The sequence below is a fragment of the Astyanax mexicanus genome, chromosome 4, assembly GCF_023375975.1.
Source record: "Astyanax mexicanus isolate ESR-SI-001 chromosome 4, AstMex3_surface, whole genome shotgun sequence".
Classification (NCBI taxonomy): domain Eukaryota; kingdom Metazoa; phylum Chordata; class Actinopteri; order Characiformes; family Acestrorhamphidae; genus Astyanax; species Astyanax mexicanus.
This window is the reverse complement of record NC_064411.1, coordinates 38,674,472-38,693,449: the sequence shown is the minus strand read 5'-3', so window position 1 is coordinate 38,693,449 and position 18,978 is coordinate 38,674,472. Positions and strand designations below refer to the sequence as shown.

At 36.1% G+C, this 18,978-nt stretch overlaps 1 protein-coding gene across 3 annotated transcripts; it reads right to left on the bottom strand.

The window, feature by feature from the left end:
* Positions 1-1,402: 1,402 nt before the first annotated feature.
* Positions 1,403-17,034, bottom strand: hhatla (hedgehog acyltransferase like, a). Of its 3 annotated transcripts, none has more exons than XM_007236060.4 (13): positions 16,859-17,034; positions 11,196-11,334; positions 8,831-8,898; positions 8,603-8,716; positions 7,534-7,554; positions 6,209-6,403; positions 5,074-5,283; positions 4,458-4,629; positions 4,226-4,370; positions 3,592-3,627; positions 2,773-2,974; positions 2,382-2,523; positions 1,403-1,873 (listed from the first exon to the last, which is right to left on the bottom strand). In XM_007236060.4, the coding sequence occupies exons 2-13, from the start codon at positions 11,299-11,301 to the stop codon at positions 1,743-1,745; spliced, it is 1,542 nt and encodes a 513-aa protein (XP_007236122.2). In that variant the 5' UTR covers positions 11,302-11,334; positions 16,859-17,034; the 3' UTR covers positions 1,403-1,742. The 3 variants fall into 3 exon arrangements, with proteins under 3 accessions (XP_007236122.2, XP_022534798.2, XP_007236123.2); XM_022679077.2 differs by lacking the exon at positions 16,859-17,034 and adding an exon at positions 12,596-12,707; XM_007236061.4 differs by lacking the exon at positions 7,534-7,554.
* Positions 17,035-18,978: the final 1,944 nt, after the last annotated feature.

Genomic DNA, 18,978 nt, shown 5'->3' with positions numbered 1-18,978 from the left:
TTGATCTTTTTTTTAGAAAAATCACTAAAAGAATGGTTAAAATGCCAAAAAACTTCAAACATCAAAGAAAACTGTATAAAATGTAAAAACAAAAAAATAAATAAGTACTTGAATTGAAATTAAAAACCTCTGGAATATAATCATAAGAAAGATTTTTCTCCAGAGATGTATATTTGTAATAATATTCAAAGTAAATCTTAAAAATGCACAGTGTTTCTATGAAATCTACTACACTACTCTGCGGACACAAAAGGCCAGTTATATTTACTTTATATTGCTCCACATATTACATCCAGTATTTTTTTTACTGTTCCATGACACAACCAAAAAAATCAGTGGCTGGTGGAAGGTACAGACTTATTGACTGACCTTATTTAGCCTGTGGTACAAACAGTCCGTCAAAGCATTCCCACAGAACCATTTGTCCATATTGTATCATGTGACAGAATAATACAAAAACGTGTCAGTTAATCCTCTCAGGGAGGATAACAAGGGTAACTGCAGTTCACAGGCTGAGCCCAGCGGTGTAGCATCTAAAATTATAACATTTCTCCCTTTTAGAGGCACTGCATTTCTAATGGGTCTCCAGTAATGGGTCAGTTCTAATGGGCCATTCAGAAAAGGTTTAGAGTTGTTGTCTTTGAGCACAGTTAAAATGAGCTAATACATTTTGCCAACATAAACAATAAGTTTATATATAAGTTTATAATAATAGTTTAATTTTAATAATTTAAGGGCCAGAATTTACTACCCTATTGCTCATAATCCTGGCTTGAAAATGATCTCAAGCTGTACTGAACTGTACCGCAAGCAATATAGATCTTAGTTCACGCCCTCGCCCTAAAATACAGCGCTTTTAGCTGCTACTTCCAATACTTATAATGCATTGCCCATGCAAAGAAATATCCTTTTTTCAAACCATTAAGAAAGCTCAAAGTGGATATGCATGAATTTCAGCTGTTGCTGTAAATATCTCAGTGCTTTTTTTACCTCAAGATACTGTGTGTATTAACAGTCTATTTTAATAAACTACCTGCGCTTTTTAAAAGTTCTCAGTTCCTCGTTTTAACTTTCAGGGCTCTCAGAGTTCTACCAGTGAAGTGTGGAGCTTCTTTGAGTTTGTTAATGATGTAAAAATAGAGATTTCTTTGCATGGACAACACTATGTCTATGTCTAACCCCTATCGCTAGCATTGTAAGCCTGTTGGGCTAAAAGTGCTGTATTTGGGAATGCTAGGGGTGAATGGAAGTGGGCTATTTGACTAAAGTTTGTACTCTTGTACATCATGTTTCACTAAACCCAAGTCAATTTCACACCAGATTTTTCCTTTAAGATTAAAGGAATGTAATGATGCATTTAATGATCAGAACAACAACAACAACAGGAAGAAGCACAAACACATAAAGGCATTTTGTCTTTAATGGCTCAATATATTACATCTGCATAAAATATTTGGCAAGCCTATTCTCTGGATACCCAATATAGTTTTAAATAAAATCACATATAAAATGCACTTGTTGGTTTGTGTGAGTGTATGTGTACAGTATGTGTGCATGAATGTGTGAGTCAGTGGAATAGGGCAGAGGGCATTTTCATGGCAAGTGCACTTGAGGACTATTCACAGTTAAAAAAGCCTTGTGCTTAAAAAACAGCCTTGTGTTGAGCAGTGGCCATGGAGACGGGGGGCTGCTTGGGTTTGGTATGGAAGCTCGGACTCAGTGAACCGTCACTCTTCACTGGTTTATTCTGTTTTGGGTTTTACTGGCTCCGGTTCCGGCTCCTCCAGCAGAGCCAGTTTGCGCTCTCGCTCCTTGATCAGCTGGATGCCACAGTAGGTCACAAACAGCACAGAGAGAGTGGACAGAGGGAAGCCTGGAGAAAGAACAAAAAAATGCATTACATCAAATATGTACAGTACATGTCTCAAGCCACACTACCTTAAGCTATACTGTGTGATCAAATGTTTCCAATAGGCTAGAGGAGTATAAAGCCCCTAGCTTTGATATGAGAAGCATTGGAATGCACTGTGTTCTCTAAAATTATGGAATGATGCTCCATCAAATACATTTTGGATGAGTTGGGGATGAAATGAGAGAGTGGTGAACATTCAACATCCTGACCTCATCAACACTCTTATTTCTGAATGCAATCAATCCTCAAAGCAACGGGCAATGCTTAACAAAGTCTAGTAGAAAGCATTCCCTGGACAGTAAAGAAAAAAAATAGGATCAATTCCTTCCTCCAATTTCAGAATAAATAAAGAATGATCAGGTGTCTCAATACTTATCTCCATATAGTGTATATATAACCATTGCTTGCTTTTTTGCAATGCTTCTAAACTATTTTGCATGTTTGCATCACATTTAAACATGCCACTTACCCTTGAAAAGCAGTCTTTTGGCCACCAGCTTAGCGAAGTCCAAACTGTTCAGGGCCAGGACGTTATAAAGAATGATTTGCCAGAAGTTGACAGCGTTGAACAGTCCCCTGATACGGCGTGACATCGCCTCAGACATAATACCCTATAATAAAAAACCCAACAATATAATATGGAAACAATGCTTGCTCTATTGATCTTCACTCTGTATTGAATGCTTCTTTGAGGGATGCCATTGAAATTACTGTTAATGGGATTTTATGTACATTTCTAATTAGGCTCTAGGACTTCTCTAGGACAACTCAGGACAGACACTCCACTTAGTCCATCATGAAGGATCAGGCTGCCTTTTGATTGACAGGAGTTACAACTCAAGATGTTTCAGGAGTCCTACCTCAATCGTAGACAGCGGTGGCAAAGAGAAGAGCTTAGCCACCCACAGCTCAAAGTTCAGGCCGAAGCAGTTGAAGAAGGACCAGATGTAAACCAGCTCACAGGGTCCGAGCCAAAGAGTTGTGACGGCAAAGGTGCAGATTGTGGCAACCAGTTCCTTGAAGATTCCATCATGGTTGCCTCCGATGTAGTCATACACGTACCTTAACGGTAAAAAAAGAATGAGTACATTGAAAGTAATAGTTTGAATAGACGTAAATCGATGTAGTCGATCAGCCAGGACATGTTTGTTGTCAAAATTTATTTATTATTTTTTTAAAGGTGCATATATTCTAATCTCAAGCCACTAAAAACACATCCAGGTCTTCACATTACACTTGAGCAGTATGGCGGTGATTTACTGGGAATTTTGCTATAAAAAATAGAAACACATTGTAAAGTGTAGGTTTTGTAAAAATTCAAATCTCAAAAGAATGGGTTTTATGCAGTAGTAAAAATGGTTTATTGACTGTTTCATCATACTGAATCACTGTAAATAGTTATTTTAAGGACCTGATACAGATCAGAGTTTCTTGATATATACATAAGCCTTTATCCAAGCTAAATGGGTTTGGGTTACCATAGTATTATCATTGGTTACCCCACCACTCCATTCGGACTTTTGCCTTAACTTTAGGCAAGGGTAGTACACAACTCTTAAGCAAGACTTCTAACTATATTATCCTACCTGTGAAACATAAATTAAATGTGAGTATCTATATAAGAGAATCTACCAAATTCCATACATATAAATGTAAATTTAAACTAAGATAGTACTCACTTGCACAACCAGTCATTAATTCCTCTGTCAAAGTGCCTGTAGGACAGAAAGCACAATGTGGTCAGGAAAAACTATCACAATTTTCAATCAATTAATAAATTATGCAATCAAACTAACTTTATTTTCAGCTGAAAATACACTAGATGTAACCAGAGACTTATTAAAGAGAAAACAAGCCACTGATTACAGTATGAATGGGATTTCTCATAATGGGATTTTTAATCATGGTGCCTGTTGCTTGTGCTGGAGAGCGGAGAAGAGACAGGGTGCTGGTGGGCTGTGGAGATCTGCACAGGTGCAGTAGCCACAATGAGTTTTTTGGTGCATTTTTGAGTTAAACTTTACAAACTGTTTATGAGGGTTTTGCCTTATTTAACCAGTGATGTAAAATATGTTGTTTAACTGGTAATTAGACATTGGTCTCTCTGCATTCAAACAGAAAGGGGGCTGGTCTTGTATGATTAGATAAAGTTGCCAAGATGGCCTCTGAGTAAACTGATTTCCATATAAAGACTTCAGCATTTACAGCAAACATGGATTAAAAGAGAAAATAAAGCAATAAAATTGATTCAAACTAAAATTAAAACAAGAATAAACCCACTAAGTGCAAGAGACATAGAGTGTGTATACTTACGTTTCAGCAAAGACGTACAGCATGGTGATACATTTAGGGGGCTGAGGAGGGTCCAGGTGATCGAGTCGTGATACGGTATTGATAACACCGAACATGACCGCTGCTTTCACCCAGTCATACACCAGGTTTGAGTAGGCCAATCCAGCTGAAACGTTGAAAAGAAGAAGTCATTGGTTAGTCCACCTCTATTGATAACCTATAAAAAATGCTTATTTGGATTAAAATAACTGACCCAAAGACCAGTCAGAGAGGTCTTTCACCAGCTTCATGTCACTAGGGATGGTCAAAATGTACAGGAAATGGAAGAACACATCCACCACTAGAATTGCTCCAAGGTGCACCAAAGCATGGACAGTTATGTTCCACATTTCTCTGGGTTTGCGAGTCAGGTTTGGGTCATTTGCCTGAAAACACAAGCGTGTAAATCAGGGTTAAACAGGGGAGTAAACATTCACTGACAAAAAATAATTGACCAAAAAAGGGACCAGCTGGGTTTCCAGCTTTGGCAATCTGTAAATGTGTAGGATCTACAGGCCCAGCTGCAATATATGTGGGCAAATGTGTTGCAGGATGCCATACAGAACCTGTACACTTTCATTTCTAACCATATTTCCTTTAAATTGCACCGTTTTCCTTAATAAACTTTAACTCTAATATTGTAATCACTTACATTATCATAACATTCACACCTTTAAAGTTTTAATTAAATGTTTTTTTGTCAATAAATGCACTGATAATATTAAAATCATGTTTTCTTTCATAATTGAATATAGATGTTATGAATCAGTTCTGTCCAATCTGTTTGGCATGAACAGTAACAATTGCCCTTTTTGGTGGTAAGGACTGACCTGCACATGGAATTGATCAAATGTCATGATGGGTCCAAAGAAGAAGAAAGGGAGGTAGAAGTTGTACTTGATCAGATCCATGAAGGAGTAGCTGCCGTCCTTCTTCTCGCAGTTCTCCAGGGCAAAACTCATGCAGCGCATAATGGAGAACGCACAACCTCCATAGAACAGAATATCCTGAAGCTGAAAGGTGCCGGTCACAAAGCCAGCCTAGAGAACAGTGAATAAAAACCAAGGTTTTTTTAATAACTAATTTCTTTTGATAAACTGATAATATAGTGTCCTAGAAATTGTTGCAAAAAACAATATTATTATTAATGTTTTAATGTTTAAAAATTTATAATAGCATAATAATGCAATAACAACAAGAAGGGCAATTCACTTTTGATTAGCAGTTTTTAGGAATATTTAGACAATGCAAATGGGGAAAAAAAAATTTATAAGTCGACATACCGGCTTTACATTAATGAGTTCCCTACGGGCAATGCAGACGTAAGCAAAAATTAGTAAAGCCATGTCCATATGTTGTACAACATTTTTTTATAACAGGCCTATTCAATTCTCATATAACATATCTGATTAAGGTATTGAAGATATTTAAAAAATACATATGTCTTAGTCAAATATATTGGATCTTCAAGAGTTCTCCAGTGGGGTAGATTTTCAGCACCAGGTTTGGGAACATACTTGCTCCAGGGGATCTACTGTAAATTAATCCATTTACTTATTGTTTTTGAGAAGTACTTGATTAGCTAAAAGGAAACATGAGATCTGCACACAGCTTGTCTAGTCCCTGTCAAAAAATACGGCGAATAGAAAAAAAACCTCTGAATCAGATAAACATAAACCTACAGGCACTGTGCATGATATTTGCAGATGTTGGCTAGAAAGGTATAAAGCTCCACAGATGTAAAGTTGAGGAACTGGGAATGATGAGGTAGGGTGGTGATCAGCCAACATTTTGACATCCTTAAACCTCTAATTGCTGAATGCAATCAAATCCTCACATCAGTGCTCCAAAATCTAGTGATCTTTATTAATACCCTTAATTTTGAAGAATCAAATGCGAAGGTTTCCCAATACTTTTGTCAATATAGTGTATTTGGCCAGGAGGACCTACTTAGCCCCCACTTACCTGCCAGGAGACAAAGGGCTCCATCTTGAAAGTGGCCAGACTGGTGAGTCCGGCCACAAAGCAGAGCCACTTCCTCTTAATGAGGGCCACGCTGTACAGGACGATGCAGTGGGACAGGATGAGTGAGATGTATGTCCAGCCCATGATGATGAGCACTGTCAAGCAGCCATAGAGCATGTAGATCAGGGACCTGTGCTGTGGATCAGGATGTGGAAAATAATGGCATTAGAAAAGCAGTAATAAAAAAGTATAACTAAATTATAGCTTTTAGTGATTACAGTAGTTGCACAGCAAGTTAGTCACACATCATTTATCATATACAATTAATAGTAACTGTAATAGTACTGCAGTAATAATACACTTACATGCCACATGTCATAGCACAGGTAATAGTGTTATGTCCCATGACTAAAAGAATACTGCACTGACCTGAAAATGCCTCCTGCATTTAATGTATATCTGATTTCAGCTAGAATTCATGTGTTTCTGTTTGCATAGTCAATTTTATCCAGATACTGCAGGTCATGACCATTACCATCCACTACACTGCCCACTGTGGGTGGTAATGCCTGCTATTATTACTCCAGTTTCTGAATCAGTTTGTCTAATTTTGCTATTTATAGGTATTTGTTTGAGTAAAATGAACATAATTCTATAAATTACGGACATTTCTCCCAAATTCCAAATAGAAATATTGTCATTTAGAGCATTTATTTGCAGAAAATGAGAAATGTCTAATAATGACAAAAAAGAGAAATCAATATTTGGTGGAATAAACCTAGTTTTTAGTCATAGTTTTCATGCATCTTGGCATGTTCTCCTCCACCAGTCTTACACACTGCTTTTGGATCACGTTATGCCACTCATGGTGCAAATATTTAAGCAGTTCAGATTGGTTTGATGGCTTGTAAACATCTATCTTCATTTTGATTATATTCCAGAGGTTTTCAATTTGGTAAAATCAAAGAAACTGATCATTTTTAAATGTTTTTTTATTTTTTCAGAGCTGTAGATTGTGGATCATTGGATCATATGGAATGTTAAATGTCTACATGCTGGCCAGTGTTCAACCTCACTCACATAATAACACCTCACAACCTAAAAAGCTGTTAATATTCCTAACTTCCTTGACTTCTGGCATGACAGTGCATTACAAGTCAAATACTAGGTAAAATACTGTATTAGCTATTCAATACACTTTATGTAATAATGCTTATAGTACTCTTGTAAGCTATATTTTAAACTAAACATGTTGATAATAGGAGGGACTAAAGTATAGTCATATATTTTAAATCTATTTTCAGAAGTTTCATAATCAGTATTACCTTACCGCCAACCACACCAATCTTCACAGGAAGCAGAAAACACAAAATAAGAGTGCATTTATAGTAACATTTACAGAGATAACATGCAGTTGTGTTTTGTTCTCAATCAACATTTTGTAGCAGGGGTGGAACACAGTACTTCAGTATAAATCTGAAATATGATTAAGTATAACAGAGTACTGTCATTCTACTCACAGTGTGCATTATGGTGTGTAATACAGCTCTGGAAAAACATAAGAGACCACTTAAGAATTATGAGTTTCTTTCATTATACCAAATTGAATACCTCTGAAATATAATCAAGAGGCAGATGGATGATCACAAGCACCAGGAGTGGCATATAGTTATCCAAAAGCAGTGAGTAAGACTGGTGGAGGAGAACATGCCAAGATACATGAAACCTTTGATTAAAAGCAGGGTTATTTCAACAAATATTGATTTTGACTCCTAAAACTTTATAAATATTAACTTGTTTTCTTTGCATAAATTGAGGTCTGAAAGCACTGATTCTTTTGTGTATTTTCAGCCGTTTCTCATTTTTTTGCAAATAAATGCTTTAAATGACAATATTTTTATTTGGAATGTGGGAGAAATGTTGTCTGTAGCTTATAAAATAAAACAATAATGGTTATTTTACTCAAACATGTACCTATAAAAAGCTAAATCAGAGAAACTGATTCAAAAACTGAAGTGGCCTCTTATTTTTTTCCAGAGCTGTATATCATGAAAGTGAAGTGTTGTGATTCAATTATCTGTGATATACATAGTGATATTTTGAATAACATTTTAGAAAATTTTCATGTCATATTAGAAAAGCGCCACATCATATGCATAAATCTGTTTTAAAATCATTTTTCCCAGTCAGAACAGTGAAACCAAAATACATTGTCCACCCCTGATATTTAGTCATTTTCCACAAATGCACAAGCAATACATACTGTATACAACAGTACAAGAACAAGTTCATGCAGTCTTAACCACCCATGCATATTTAATAGCTATTATTGTTATGGTACAACGCTAATGGAAAGATTATTAGAAACAACAGCACTGCAGAAAACATCCCCACCTTGGGAGAAATCATGGAGCAGATCTTGGCAAAAATCACATGGCCAGCGAGGGCAAACAGGATGTGGTTGCGGAAGGTTGTGAACCACATCGCCCACTCAAAGTCAGTCACATCCTAGTCACAGAGAGAGAGAGTAATTATCAATAATTCTGAGAATCACTAACAGTGTAAACTTCTGGTTAATAATATTGATACTATTATTATTCAAACAATGGTGGAGCTTCTTACCATTTTCCTTCCAAAGTAATGCCATCCTGGTTTAATACTCTCCTTAAACGACTTTCTGTTTACATTCTCTACAAAGCAATGGATAATATGTTAGAGATTGGCATTTTAAGTTAACAGAGACATTACTGTCTCTAGTAAAATGATCAAAATTAATGGTTTGTGGTAATGCATACTCAAGTTTTACAAACTCAATATAAAATCATGGTTAATTTAATTGCCCAGCTCAGGAACAGTTGCACATGAGCCTAACATAACAATGCCTACTGTCCAGTGTCAACTAGAGGGTTATAAATCATCCCAGGACTGGACTGGGACTGTGGATCAATGGAACTGGGTTCTCTGAAATAATTGAGCTCCATGGAGCTTTAGGTAGGAGATGAACTGTCCAAAATCAGAACCCAACCTCACCAAAGCTTTAATGGTTGAATCCAACTAGTGGAAGTCTGTTATTGCAATTTTTTGCATTTGTATTTACATGGTGATTTTTTTCATTTATATTTTAAGGAATAAAATAGGTCTCACTGACAGATTAACATGAATGTGGCCTTCAGGTTATAAAGCTCCCAAGTTTTGAGCTGTGGAGCAGTGAAACTGTGTTCTCTGGAATGATGATGCTCCATTCAAGGCTTTTGAGGTTGTGGTGATAATCCAACATTCCACCCTTATTGCCTTTGAAAGCAATCAAAAAGCATTACCTGGACAGCAGAGACAATTACTTTTGTAACACATGCAAGATAAGCTCTAATAACATGCTTAATTTCAGAAGAAACAATGTATGAGCAGGTGTCCCAATAAACCACTAAACAAAGATATTCACTTCACACTGCAGTAATCCGGAGCACCAGGCCCATTTCAGGAAGATCTCATTTGGTTCTTTGTAATACAAATAATCAAGGGTTACATAATAAGTACATGTCCCCAGCGTACTGGTGCTGGTGGTGGTGTGGGTGTCTGTGAGTGTGGGTGGTGAGTGTTGAAAACGCTTAGGGATTGTATGCCACTCGCAGACTACAGAGATTTACAATTTGCCTGAATGGGTGACTAAACGTTTCACTGCATATCTGAGGCTCTGAAGCAAACTAAGTGTTTGGCACCCTTGCTAAACCCGAGTGTCTGTCCATGCAGAATGTAGGACAGTGTTCAGACCAGTTCAGGATAAAATGAAAAAAAAAAAAAGATAAATTACAGAGCACTGCTTCTTTTAGGGTATATGCAGAAATGATGCTTTTCTATACATTATGTTTTAAAGTAAAAAAACTTCCAGAGACAGTCACAATATTTATCTGTAAGCTGAAAATGCACTAGCTTTTTATTATTTATGTTTCTTTACATAAAGGCTGCAGATCCAGGGGTTCGTGGACATAAGGAATTGTGGTAAACTGAGATGGTTGGTGCTGTCATCCCCCTGCTGCATGCAATCAATCAAATGCAATAAAAGTTGTGGATGGTGGGGTGGACGGATGCCAGCATTTCAGGATGCTTTCATGTCTATGTTACCTTCTGGGTCCCTCCTACTAGTTAAGCTGTTAAGTCAAACATGCCAGTGTCACTAGCCATACTCATGATCACACTGATCATGTTAACCTTTTCTTTACTCTATAAATCTGAAAGAGAACTAATTCCACCTCTTTACCGTTCCAAAGTAAATGGCTGCCTGACACAGGTTTAAAATGACATTACTACATTTCTAATTGCTGCTATGAACCATAATCATTATTTTTATTATTCTAACAATCACTACTATAATTATATCAGTTCACCAACACATAACATGACTTTTGGCATGATGGCAAGTTGACATTTAATCAATTGGTAACTGACATGAAGAGGACGGGCTTCTGAAAAGCATCAATTGTAAATTGAGTTAATTTATGTAAATTAATTTATGTATGTACATTTTTTATATTGATTTATTGCATCTAAACTCCCTTCTGATTGGTCGCGCGATAAGCAATCAGCCCGAAAAGCAGTTCAGATTGAAACTTGAAACAAATGTTAATAATATGTTGTTTTTTGTAATGTAATATGTTGGTATCATTTTGGTATCAGCCTACATCAAAACTTTTGTTTGAAAGAAAAAATAAAAAAAATGTTTTTTTTTTTAATTATATGGGCTCTTTAAAATGGAATTATATAAAGGTATTTCTTTCAGTGTGCTAGAGAGAGAAAAATAGTTCATTTTTTTCTCTCTGTATAGTTCAAAATCTCTACTGGGACAACATTAATTGGGTCCTGTCCCACAGGGACAATATACTTAATTTCTCCATTCACAGGCTAATATTGTGTCCACAAAAAGATCAGACTCAAATGTGGCTTTCTTTTAGCCACAAATGTGCTACTTTTTAAGAAAGATCATTTTACTTACCACTGGATGCCTCTATAATCCAGCTGCCTGCCCATCCAAGAGCCAATGCGAGCACAGCAGTGTAGAGGTAGAGCTCAGTCCTGGGAAGGGCTGTCTTGATCCCCATGGTCAAAATCTAGCACCAAATACTGAGGGGAATCTATCAGGTAACAAACAAAAGGAAATAAATATGCTGATGCATGAAAACATAGTTAAATAACTACTAAATACAGTAGCTGAATCTCATCAATTCATAACAACCCTATTGCTCTGTTATCTAGGTAGCCTATATTAATTTCTGCCTTTATTAAATGGCTGTCTAGCAGCACAAGAGACTTTGTACTCTTTTCTCCAGCTTAGTTTTCTGTGTTAACGTCAGTCGCCACCCTTCAGACTGGTTAAGCCGGATAGCCAGCTTAGATTTTGACCAGCATAGGTACAGCATGTTAAGTTTTATTGTTCAGCTATTTTGAAGGCATGACCAAGCTAGATAACCAGTATGCCTACCAGTATGACCAGTATGACCAGAAAGACCAATTAAACATACACTACGCTGCACTAAATCAGAAAATCACTGTACATTAACAGGAACAAACAGGCAGCAGAGATTCCTTTATATTACTGTTATATTATAATGCAACCACTGTCATTTATTGAATTACATTACATGACAATAGAATACAAATGTTTCTATAGTCATTTTACTCTATTATTCTATAATGTATTATTATACAGTTAAAGTATTACATTATATATTGTATAATACATATATATATATACATATATATATATATATATATATATTCATATAAAATTCACAGCAAATGTACTGCAAATCATTACAGTGTGGTCAAGAGCTGGTTTTCCAGTTAGCCTACCAGTATAGTGTATGTTTTCTCCTAAATGGTAAAAAAAATCCCAGCTTAAACCATTCAAAACCAGATTTTTAAAACCCACTTATGTACATTTTCCTTAAATGTCCTTAACTCCTTAACATTTCAAGCAAATTTCAAAAGAATTTTTAATTGTAACACACATGCTAACAGCTTGTTAGCTGAGCTAACTAGCTAGCTATCGCTAACTTTTCTGACTTGTAATTATTTCTAACTCTAGCGTTAATAAATTACTAATCATCTTATGAAACTTAGCACATTAACTTAATTAATTAAGTTAATTAAGGGACACAAGATGTCAGAATACTTATTTGTCTAATGTGTCCAGAACATAAATGTGTGGGGCTAAATGAAATATTTAGCTAGCAAGAATAGCTAGCTATTGTGGCCAAGATAACTAGCTGGCTAATTAAGTTAGCTAAAGTATAGCGATACATTTTTTTTTCTGTAATCTTTACGTTTACATTTTACAAGCAAAACACAGCCAATTCACTGTGTGTGATGGAGGACATCTCAGTAATAACTTACTTAAACCTCCCTGGTTGGAATCGTGCCTCCAAAGTTTTGGAATCAAAACTCATATAGTATAGTATAGATAGGCATCTATACTAATGTTCGTATTATTATTATCAGATATTTGGGGTGAGATTTGAAGTTAACCCTTATTAACACAGTATTATAAATATTTTTTTTTATTCTGATAATGTTAGCTGATGTTATCGCATTTGTTTTAAATATGGATAATGTTAGCTGATGTTGTCGTAATTGTTTTAATACTGATACTGTTAGCTTAGGAGAGAGGTGTAAAAATACATATTTTTAAGATAATTATTGTGTTAAGATATTTAAAATATAGATTTATACATATCATTTGGAATGTGTAACACTATCCACCAGAAGAAGAAGCTAACTGTGTTTGAGAATGTAACACTTAACATGTAGCTGATAATGTTTAGAGCTTGTGACCAATACAGAGTGTGTACTTGAAAGCATGAATACATTAGATTTTTGTGTTAATCTGATTTTGGTGTGAAGGCTCAGGTACATCATTAAGAGTCAACATAGTGATATTTAAGCATTACTGCTTAGCTGAAACTGCTTGTTTGAAACCAAGCCCTACACTCCACATAGTGCACTAGTTTTTACCATTTAGTAAATTTCTAGTGCACTAAAATAATCCCACAATGCACCACAACAATTTTTTTTTTATTAAGTATACTGGCATTTGCATTCAGATTTCCTGAGCAAGACTGATGATCAGATTACTTATGCGACGCAATCTAGTGCCGCACAGCAATGAGGTCACACAGTTAATGATGTGTCCAAAATCTAATTCTGTTCCATAAAATGTACGGAATAGTGACTAAGGAACAGTTTGGGACACAGGCTTAAAGCCCTATTAATCTGCCAGAAAGGCTTTTAGCTTAATGGAAAAATGGCATCTCAGGTTTAAATCAGTTTTTTAAAAAAATTAAAGCTTTCAGAAGGTGTTTCAGTTCAGAGTATACATGCATAGCCTACTACTGTAAGTCATTTTTTTAATGCTAAAAAAAATGTATGCCATCCTGGGTTAATTCAGACATTGGGTCTTATAATAATGATACAGGTTCCTTCTTAAATAAATGGAGATTTGTTCAGTTTCTTCAGTATTTTATTTGAAATCTTTATTGAAGGAAACCCTTTGTTGCTCTGGACATCACTCCCTACATTATGAAATCAATAGATCAGTCAATAGGATGCTGTGCTCATCATATTTCCCTGGGAAAGCTTCACGTGATGTACCCTCTTCAGGTTAACCCATTCACATCCATCACAATCAGTATAATAGATAAAACTGCACAGAATATGTTTTCCTTTAAATAAAGTTGATGGTTTTCATGGTCTACCAGTATGACTAATGGCTAGTCAGTTAGTATGGCCAGGTTTGTCGACTAGCGTAATCAAACTGTTTGACCTCCATGACCAGCTTGACCATCCTGCAGAACCAACTTTACAAATTAAACATTATGACCAACTTACCAATTAGCTTGGTCAAGTTGGTCATGCTGATAGACCAGCTATCCCATTTATCTCAAATGAAAACACATTTTAAAAGGTTGGCCAGCATGACGGCATTGCTTGGCCAGAATCACCATGTTGCTCCACCATTATAATAAGTTAATAAACTGTTTATCCAGCTTAACCAAGGTAGTCAACAAGTAATACCAGGTTAAGACCAGTTGGTTTACCTGATTAAAACTAACTAAGCTTGCTGGCCATAATTTGTTTACTTTTTGCCAGGATAACCAGTGTTTCAGTCACTTTGACCATTAAAGAAAAATAGAGACCATCTAAAACAAGCTATCACTTTTCAGCAGGAGAATACAGCAGGGCATAAACACTGCTGAAAGGTTTGTTGACCAACATTACTAAACTGAACCTGGTTGACCAACATGACCAGCCTGAATACACTGGTCACTGGTGAACCACAGTTACCAGTCAACCAGTATGAATTGCTTGACAATAAGCTTGGTCATGTTGAACATGCTAATAAAAAGCTATTCATCATTCAACTCAGTTAAAAACATACATGGTATGGTTGAACAGCATGATTAAACTTATTGACCAGCACTTATTGAGGTTTACCAAGCTAGTCAACCAGAATGTCCAGGCTGGCCAGCAGCTGCACCAGCTATCAATCAAACTCAAATGTGCTAAAATGGTTGACCAGCATTACTGTGCAGACTGACCAGCATTTAAACCAGCTTTTAACCACATTGAAAACCTAAAACACCAGCTAAGACTATCTAAAACCAGCTACCAGCTGTCCCTGAGCTAAAATCATCCATGTGACCAAGAAACATAAAAATTAAGTACATTTATTTTAAACATACATAATTTTAAGCCATAAGATGATCTATTTAATGTGCTCTTTATGTTTCATATATATATATATATATATATATATATATATATATATATATATATATATATATGTTGCTTACAACACCTATTACGACTCCTAGGGCTGAAAACGTTTCTTTACTTCAGCATTAACAATTTTAAGATAAGAGGAATTAAAAACACTTAAGTTTACAGAACACCCTTTTATTTTAGAAACGAAATTTACTTTTGGCCAAGATGACGACCATGTTCCAGACATGAACATCCAGAAAAGATTGCCCCCTCAACCCTTACTTGTTAAGATAATCAGATATAATTTTCTCTTTCATTGCTGAGATAAAAGAGTGTCTTAACTGTTTCACTCATCCTGTATAATTGACAGAACTTGGCACATTAACTTGGTTATTTAGGGGGCACAAGATGTCAGTTTAATTATAGCCTATGTCTAATTTGCCAAGGGAATTGCAATTTGGGGAGCTAACACAAACTAAACTAACTAGCATAGCTGGCTATAATGGCCTACCTAAACCATACCTGATGGTTTGTTGTCAGCTTCTTTGGCTGCTAAAATATTTTTAAATAGTACATTTTACTTTTTGTTTTGAATGAGAATGAAAAAGTGCTAACTTAACATCTCTGGTTAAAATCAAGTCCAAAGCTTTTGAAAACAGTTCTCAAATGTAAAATAAACTGAAAGGAAAAGTTGGTCTTGAGCTGAATTTTTCAGCAACAGGGCAAAAAACAAAACCAATGTGACCAAGAACCTTTAAAAACGTTTTAGACCATATGTTTGCTTTGAGCTTCTTCGGGTAGAAACAAGTGTTTTGGAATTATACATTTTACTTTTAGTTTTGAATGAGAATGAAAAAGTGCTAACTTAATTTTTCTGATTAAAATTGAAAAATCCAAGGCTTTTGGAAACCCTCAAACTCTCAAATCCCAGCTAGTCAATGAAATACATGTTAAGCCGATCAAGAGATCAGACCTGGTAAAAATGTTTAACTAGTTTGACTAGCTTGTTTGGGAATGTTTTGCTTGGATAAACCAGCTTAGACCATCTAAAACCTGATTAAAACATTTTATACCATGTGTCCACAAAACTTAAACAAATATTTAGACCATATTAGTTGATCTATTTGGTTTATTCTTGATATTTCAGCTCTTTTTGGCCTTGCAACATTTATCTCTGCTATCCAGTAAAAAAACATGTACTTCCATTTTTGTCTCTTTTGAGTTTTCTCCGCTTAAGTTAGAACCCCGAAAGCTTCTTTGTATATTGTGTACATATAGTTTGGAATAAATAGACAAATATAAATGTTCTAGGATTACTTGAATTAACTATTTCAAACAGGCACTTTAAATTAAAAAGTGATACATTTTTTAACAGCAAATCTGTAGCCTTGACATGCAATGAGTTGATTAAAAAGAAACCCAGGCCACATATAAAGACGTTCAGTCAGAGTAGCCCATTAAACCCCACCGGGGCTCCAAAGGCTCCAGAGTTAGTGACTTAAATGGGAGTGCCCCGGTTCACAGCTCCTCAGAATGAGCACCGTCAGCTGCTCAGCACAGCCTCTTCCTATTTTAGCTACAGTGCAGGGCATCTGCTGGGCTATGTGATCTCCAGCAGCAGATAATTCAACGAGAAACTCCCCCCATTAAGTCAACACTGTCTCAAAGCTCGTGGTTGAACTGAAACAAATAAAGGGGCTATAAAAGAAGAACCTGCTCACTGGAAAAAAAAAGCCCATCAGCACTAACTATCTAAAGGCTTGGCTCATTAATGACCAGTGCAGGGATGCCTGAGAAGCACCAGCTCCAGCTAAGCTAGTCCACAGCAGTGCTCTCCGGGCAGCAGCAGCAGCAGCAGCTCCTAGAAGTACAGAAGTCCAGCTTTTAAACACTGACCTGAGGTGGTCTTCTCTGAGGAGGTCAGGCTGATTTGCAGAGCTGATGTCGACCCCCTCAAAAAAGGAAAAAAAGAAAAGAAAAAGGTGGGGGATGAGCGCAGGGCTGGTCTTAATGCATCCGTGCTGACTGTACAGTGGCGATGTGCTGCAGGCTGGTGGTGTGGATGTTGTGAAGTGCGCGGTATGGAGGGGGGTTATGGGGGGGGGGGGGTATATTTAGCTCTTTTTCAGTCCAGTACTGCAGTAAGGGGAGGGGGGTCCGGTGCTGTCTGTCACTGTAATGCAGCTGAATGTAAAAGAAACCCCGAGTGCTGCAGAGCGCTCCAGATACTGTACGCTATGTTTTTACCGCGCGCGCGTCTGTGTGTTTGTGTGTGTGTGTGTGTAGTCATCTATTTGTCTCTTCGTGGGGACCAAATATCCAAATGTGAATATGCAAAGTCTATTTCTTGCAGTGTTTTGTTTTACGCAAAGAGGACCCATACATTTAAATAAAACCACATGCACATAAATGAAAAAAAGCACACCATGAATTTTTGTGTATTAATAAAGCATTATGTTCATACTGTAAAAAAATGAAAATAAAAAAAACTATGATAGTGTTTTAACTAACAAAACAGGAACAAAGACTTGTGGTTTTCGGCTCTTTGTGTAGACCAAATGTGGAACATATTTTTAGGTGCCTCCTCTTTTTAAATCTTGTACATTAAAGGGCATAAACAGAATTACCAAATGTAAATATTCTAAATGTATTTCGTTTATTTAAATGTTTTTTTAGTGTGGACTTTTGCAGGGTTTTATTTTACTTAATATATTTAAAGAAAAATGCTTGGACATAAATAAAAAAAACAAATGCTCAAGAATGATAGAACATATTTATTAGATTAAACCAGTTTTTTAAACGTGTAAATTAAAATAGGTTCGTTTTTCAGTGCACAAACTGAAATAACAAGACATGAAGAAAAATGTATGTGCGTGTTTGGCTTTTTGTGGGGACCAAATGTGAAATTTCTATTTTTATTTGTAATTATTTCCACATTTTCTCTAAATTCATCTGGCTAATTACCCCATGTTTAGAGTTGTTAATCAGCTGTATATCTCCATCACTACTGATACCTCAATACAAGGTGGGTGAAGACTAGCACATGCCTCCTCCGACACTTGTGAAGCCAGTCACTGCCTCTTTTCGAACACGCTCGGTTTCAATAAATCATCTCACAGATGCCTTGTGTTGATTAACATCACCTTTTAGAGTGATGTAGAGAGAGAGTGCAATAAGTGGTGCTCTCTCAGGGCTCTGGCAGCTGATGGCAAGCTGCATGACCGAGATTCGAGCCAGGGATCTCTCGATCGTGAGCCACCCAGAGCCCCATTAATCTGTTTTAATAGGGAATTTTTGCAGTGTTTTATTTTATGTAGAGGACACGTACATTTATTTAATTCATAAAAATGTGTGTGTGTAAATTTTGAGGTGTCATCACATTTTAATCGTCTATGTTCAAATTTGCCATATTTTCTACAAAGTCTACAAACAATATGTTATGTGGGTGCTACATGTGGGGGAATCTCCTTTTTTTTATTTATAACAGTATTTAGATTAGAAAAGTATTTAGAATACAGGGTTATGTGTAAATGCTTTGTAGGCTTAAAAATAGCTTAAACACAAATAAAATATGTAAAAGTAACACAATAGCTTTATTTTTGTCAATAATAGTGTGGATGAAACATAATATTTAGGTGCCGCCATTTTTATTTGTTTAAACTCAAATCTGCTAGTTTGTCAGTGCACAAACAAGACAGAACACACAATAAAATAAGATACAGGGCTTCCTTTATATTTATATATATTTTTTTATTATTTTCATTTTTACTTTATTTCAAATATACATGGAATACCTCTTCCCATACTGTCTGAAAAGATGTGTTCCATCCAGTAGGTGCCATCTGGATCACTAGGTGGTGCTATAGGGTTGAGGGTTGACTGCCGTCCTTCACCAGTCACTCCAACAAGAAGCATCTAAACATTGTTAAAACATGTCAAAACGTGTCATTCACTTGATTTATCTATAGATTTCCACACAAAACAGTACATTGTTTACAGCTATCCAAATTCTTACT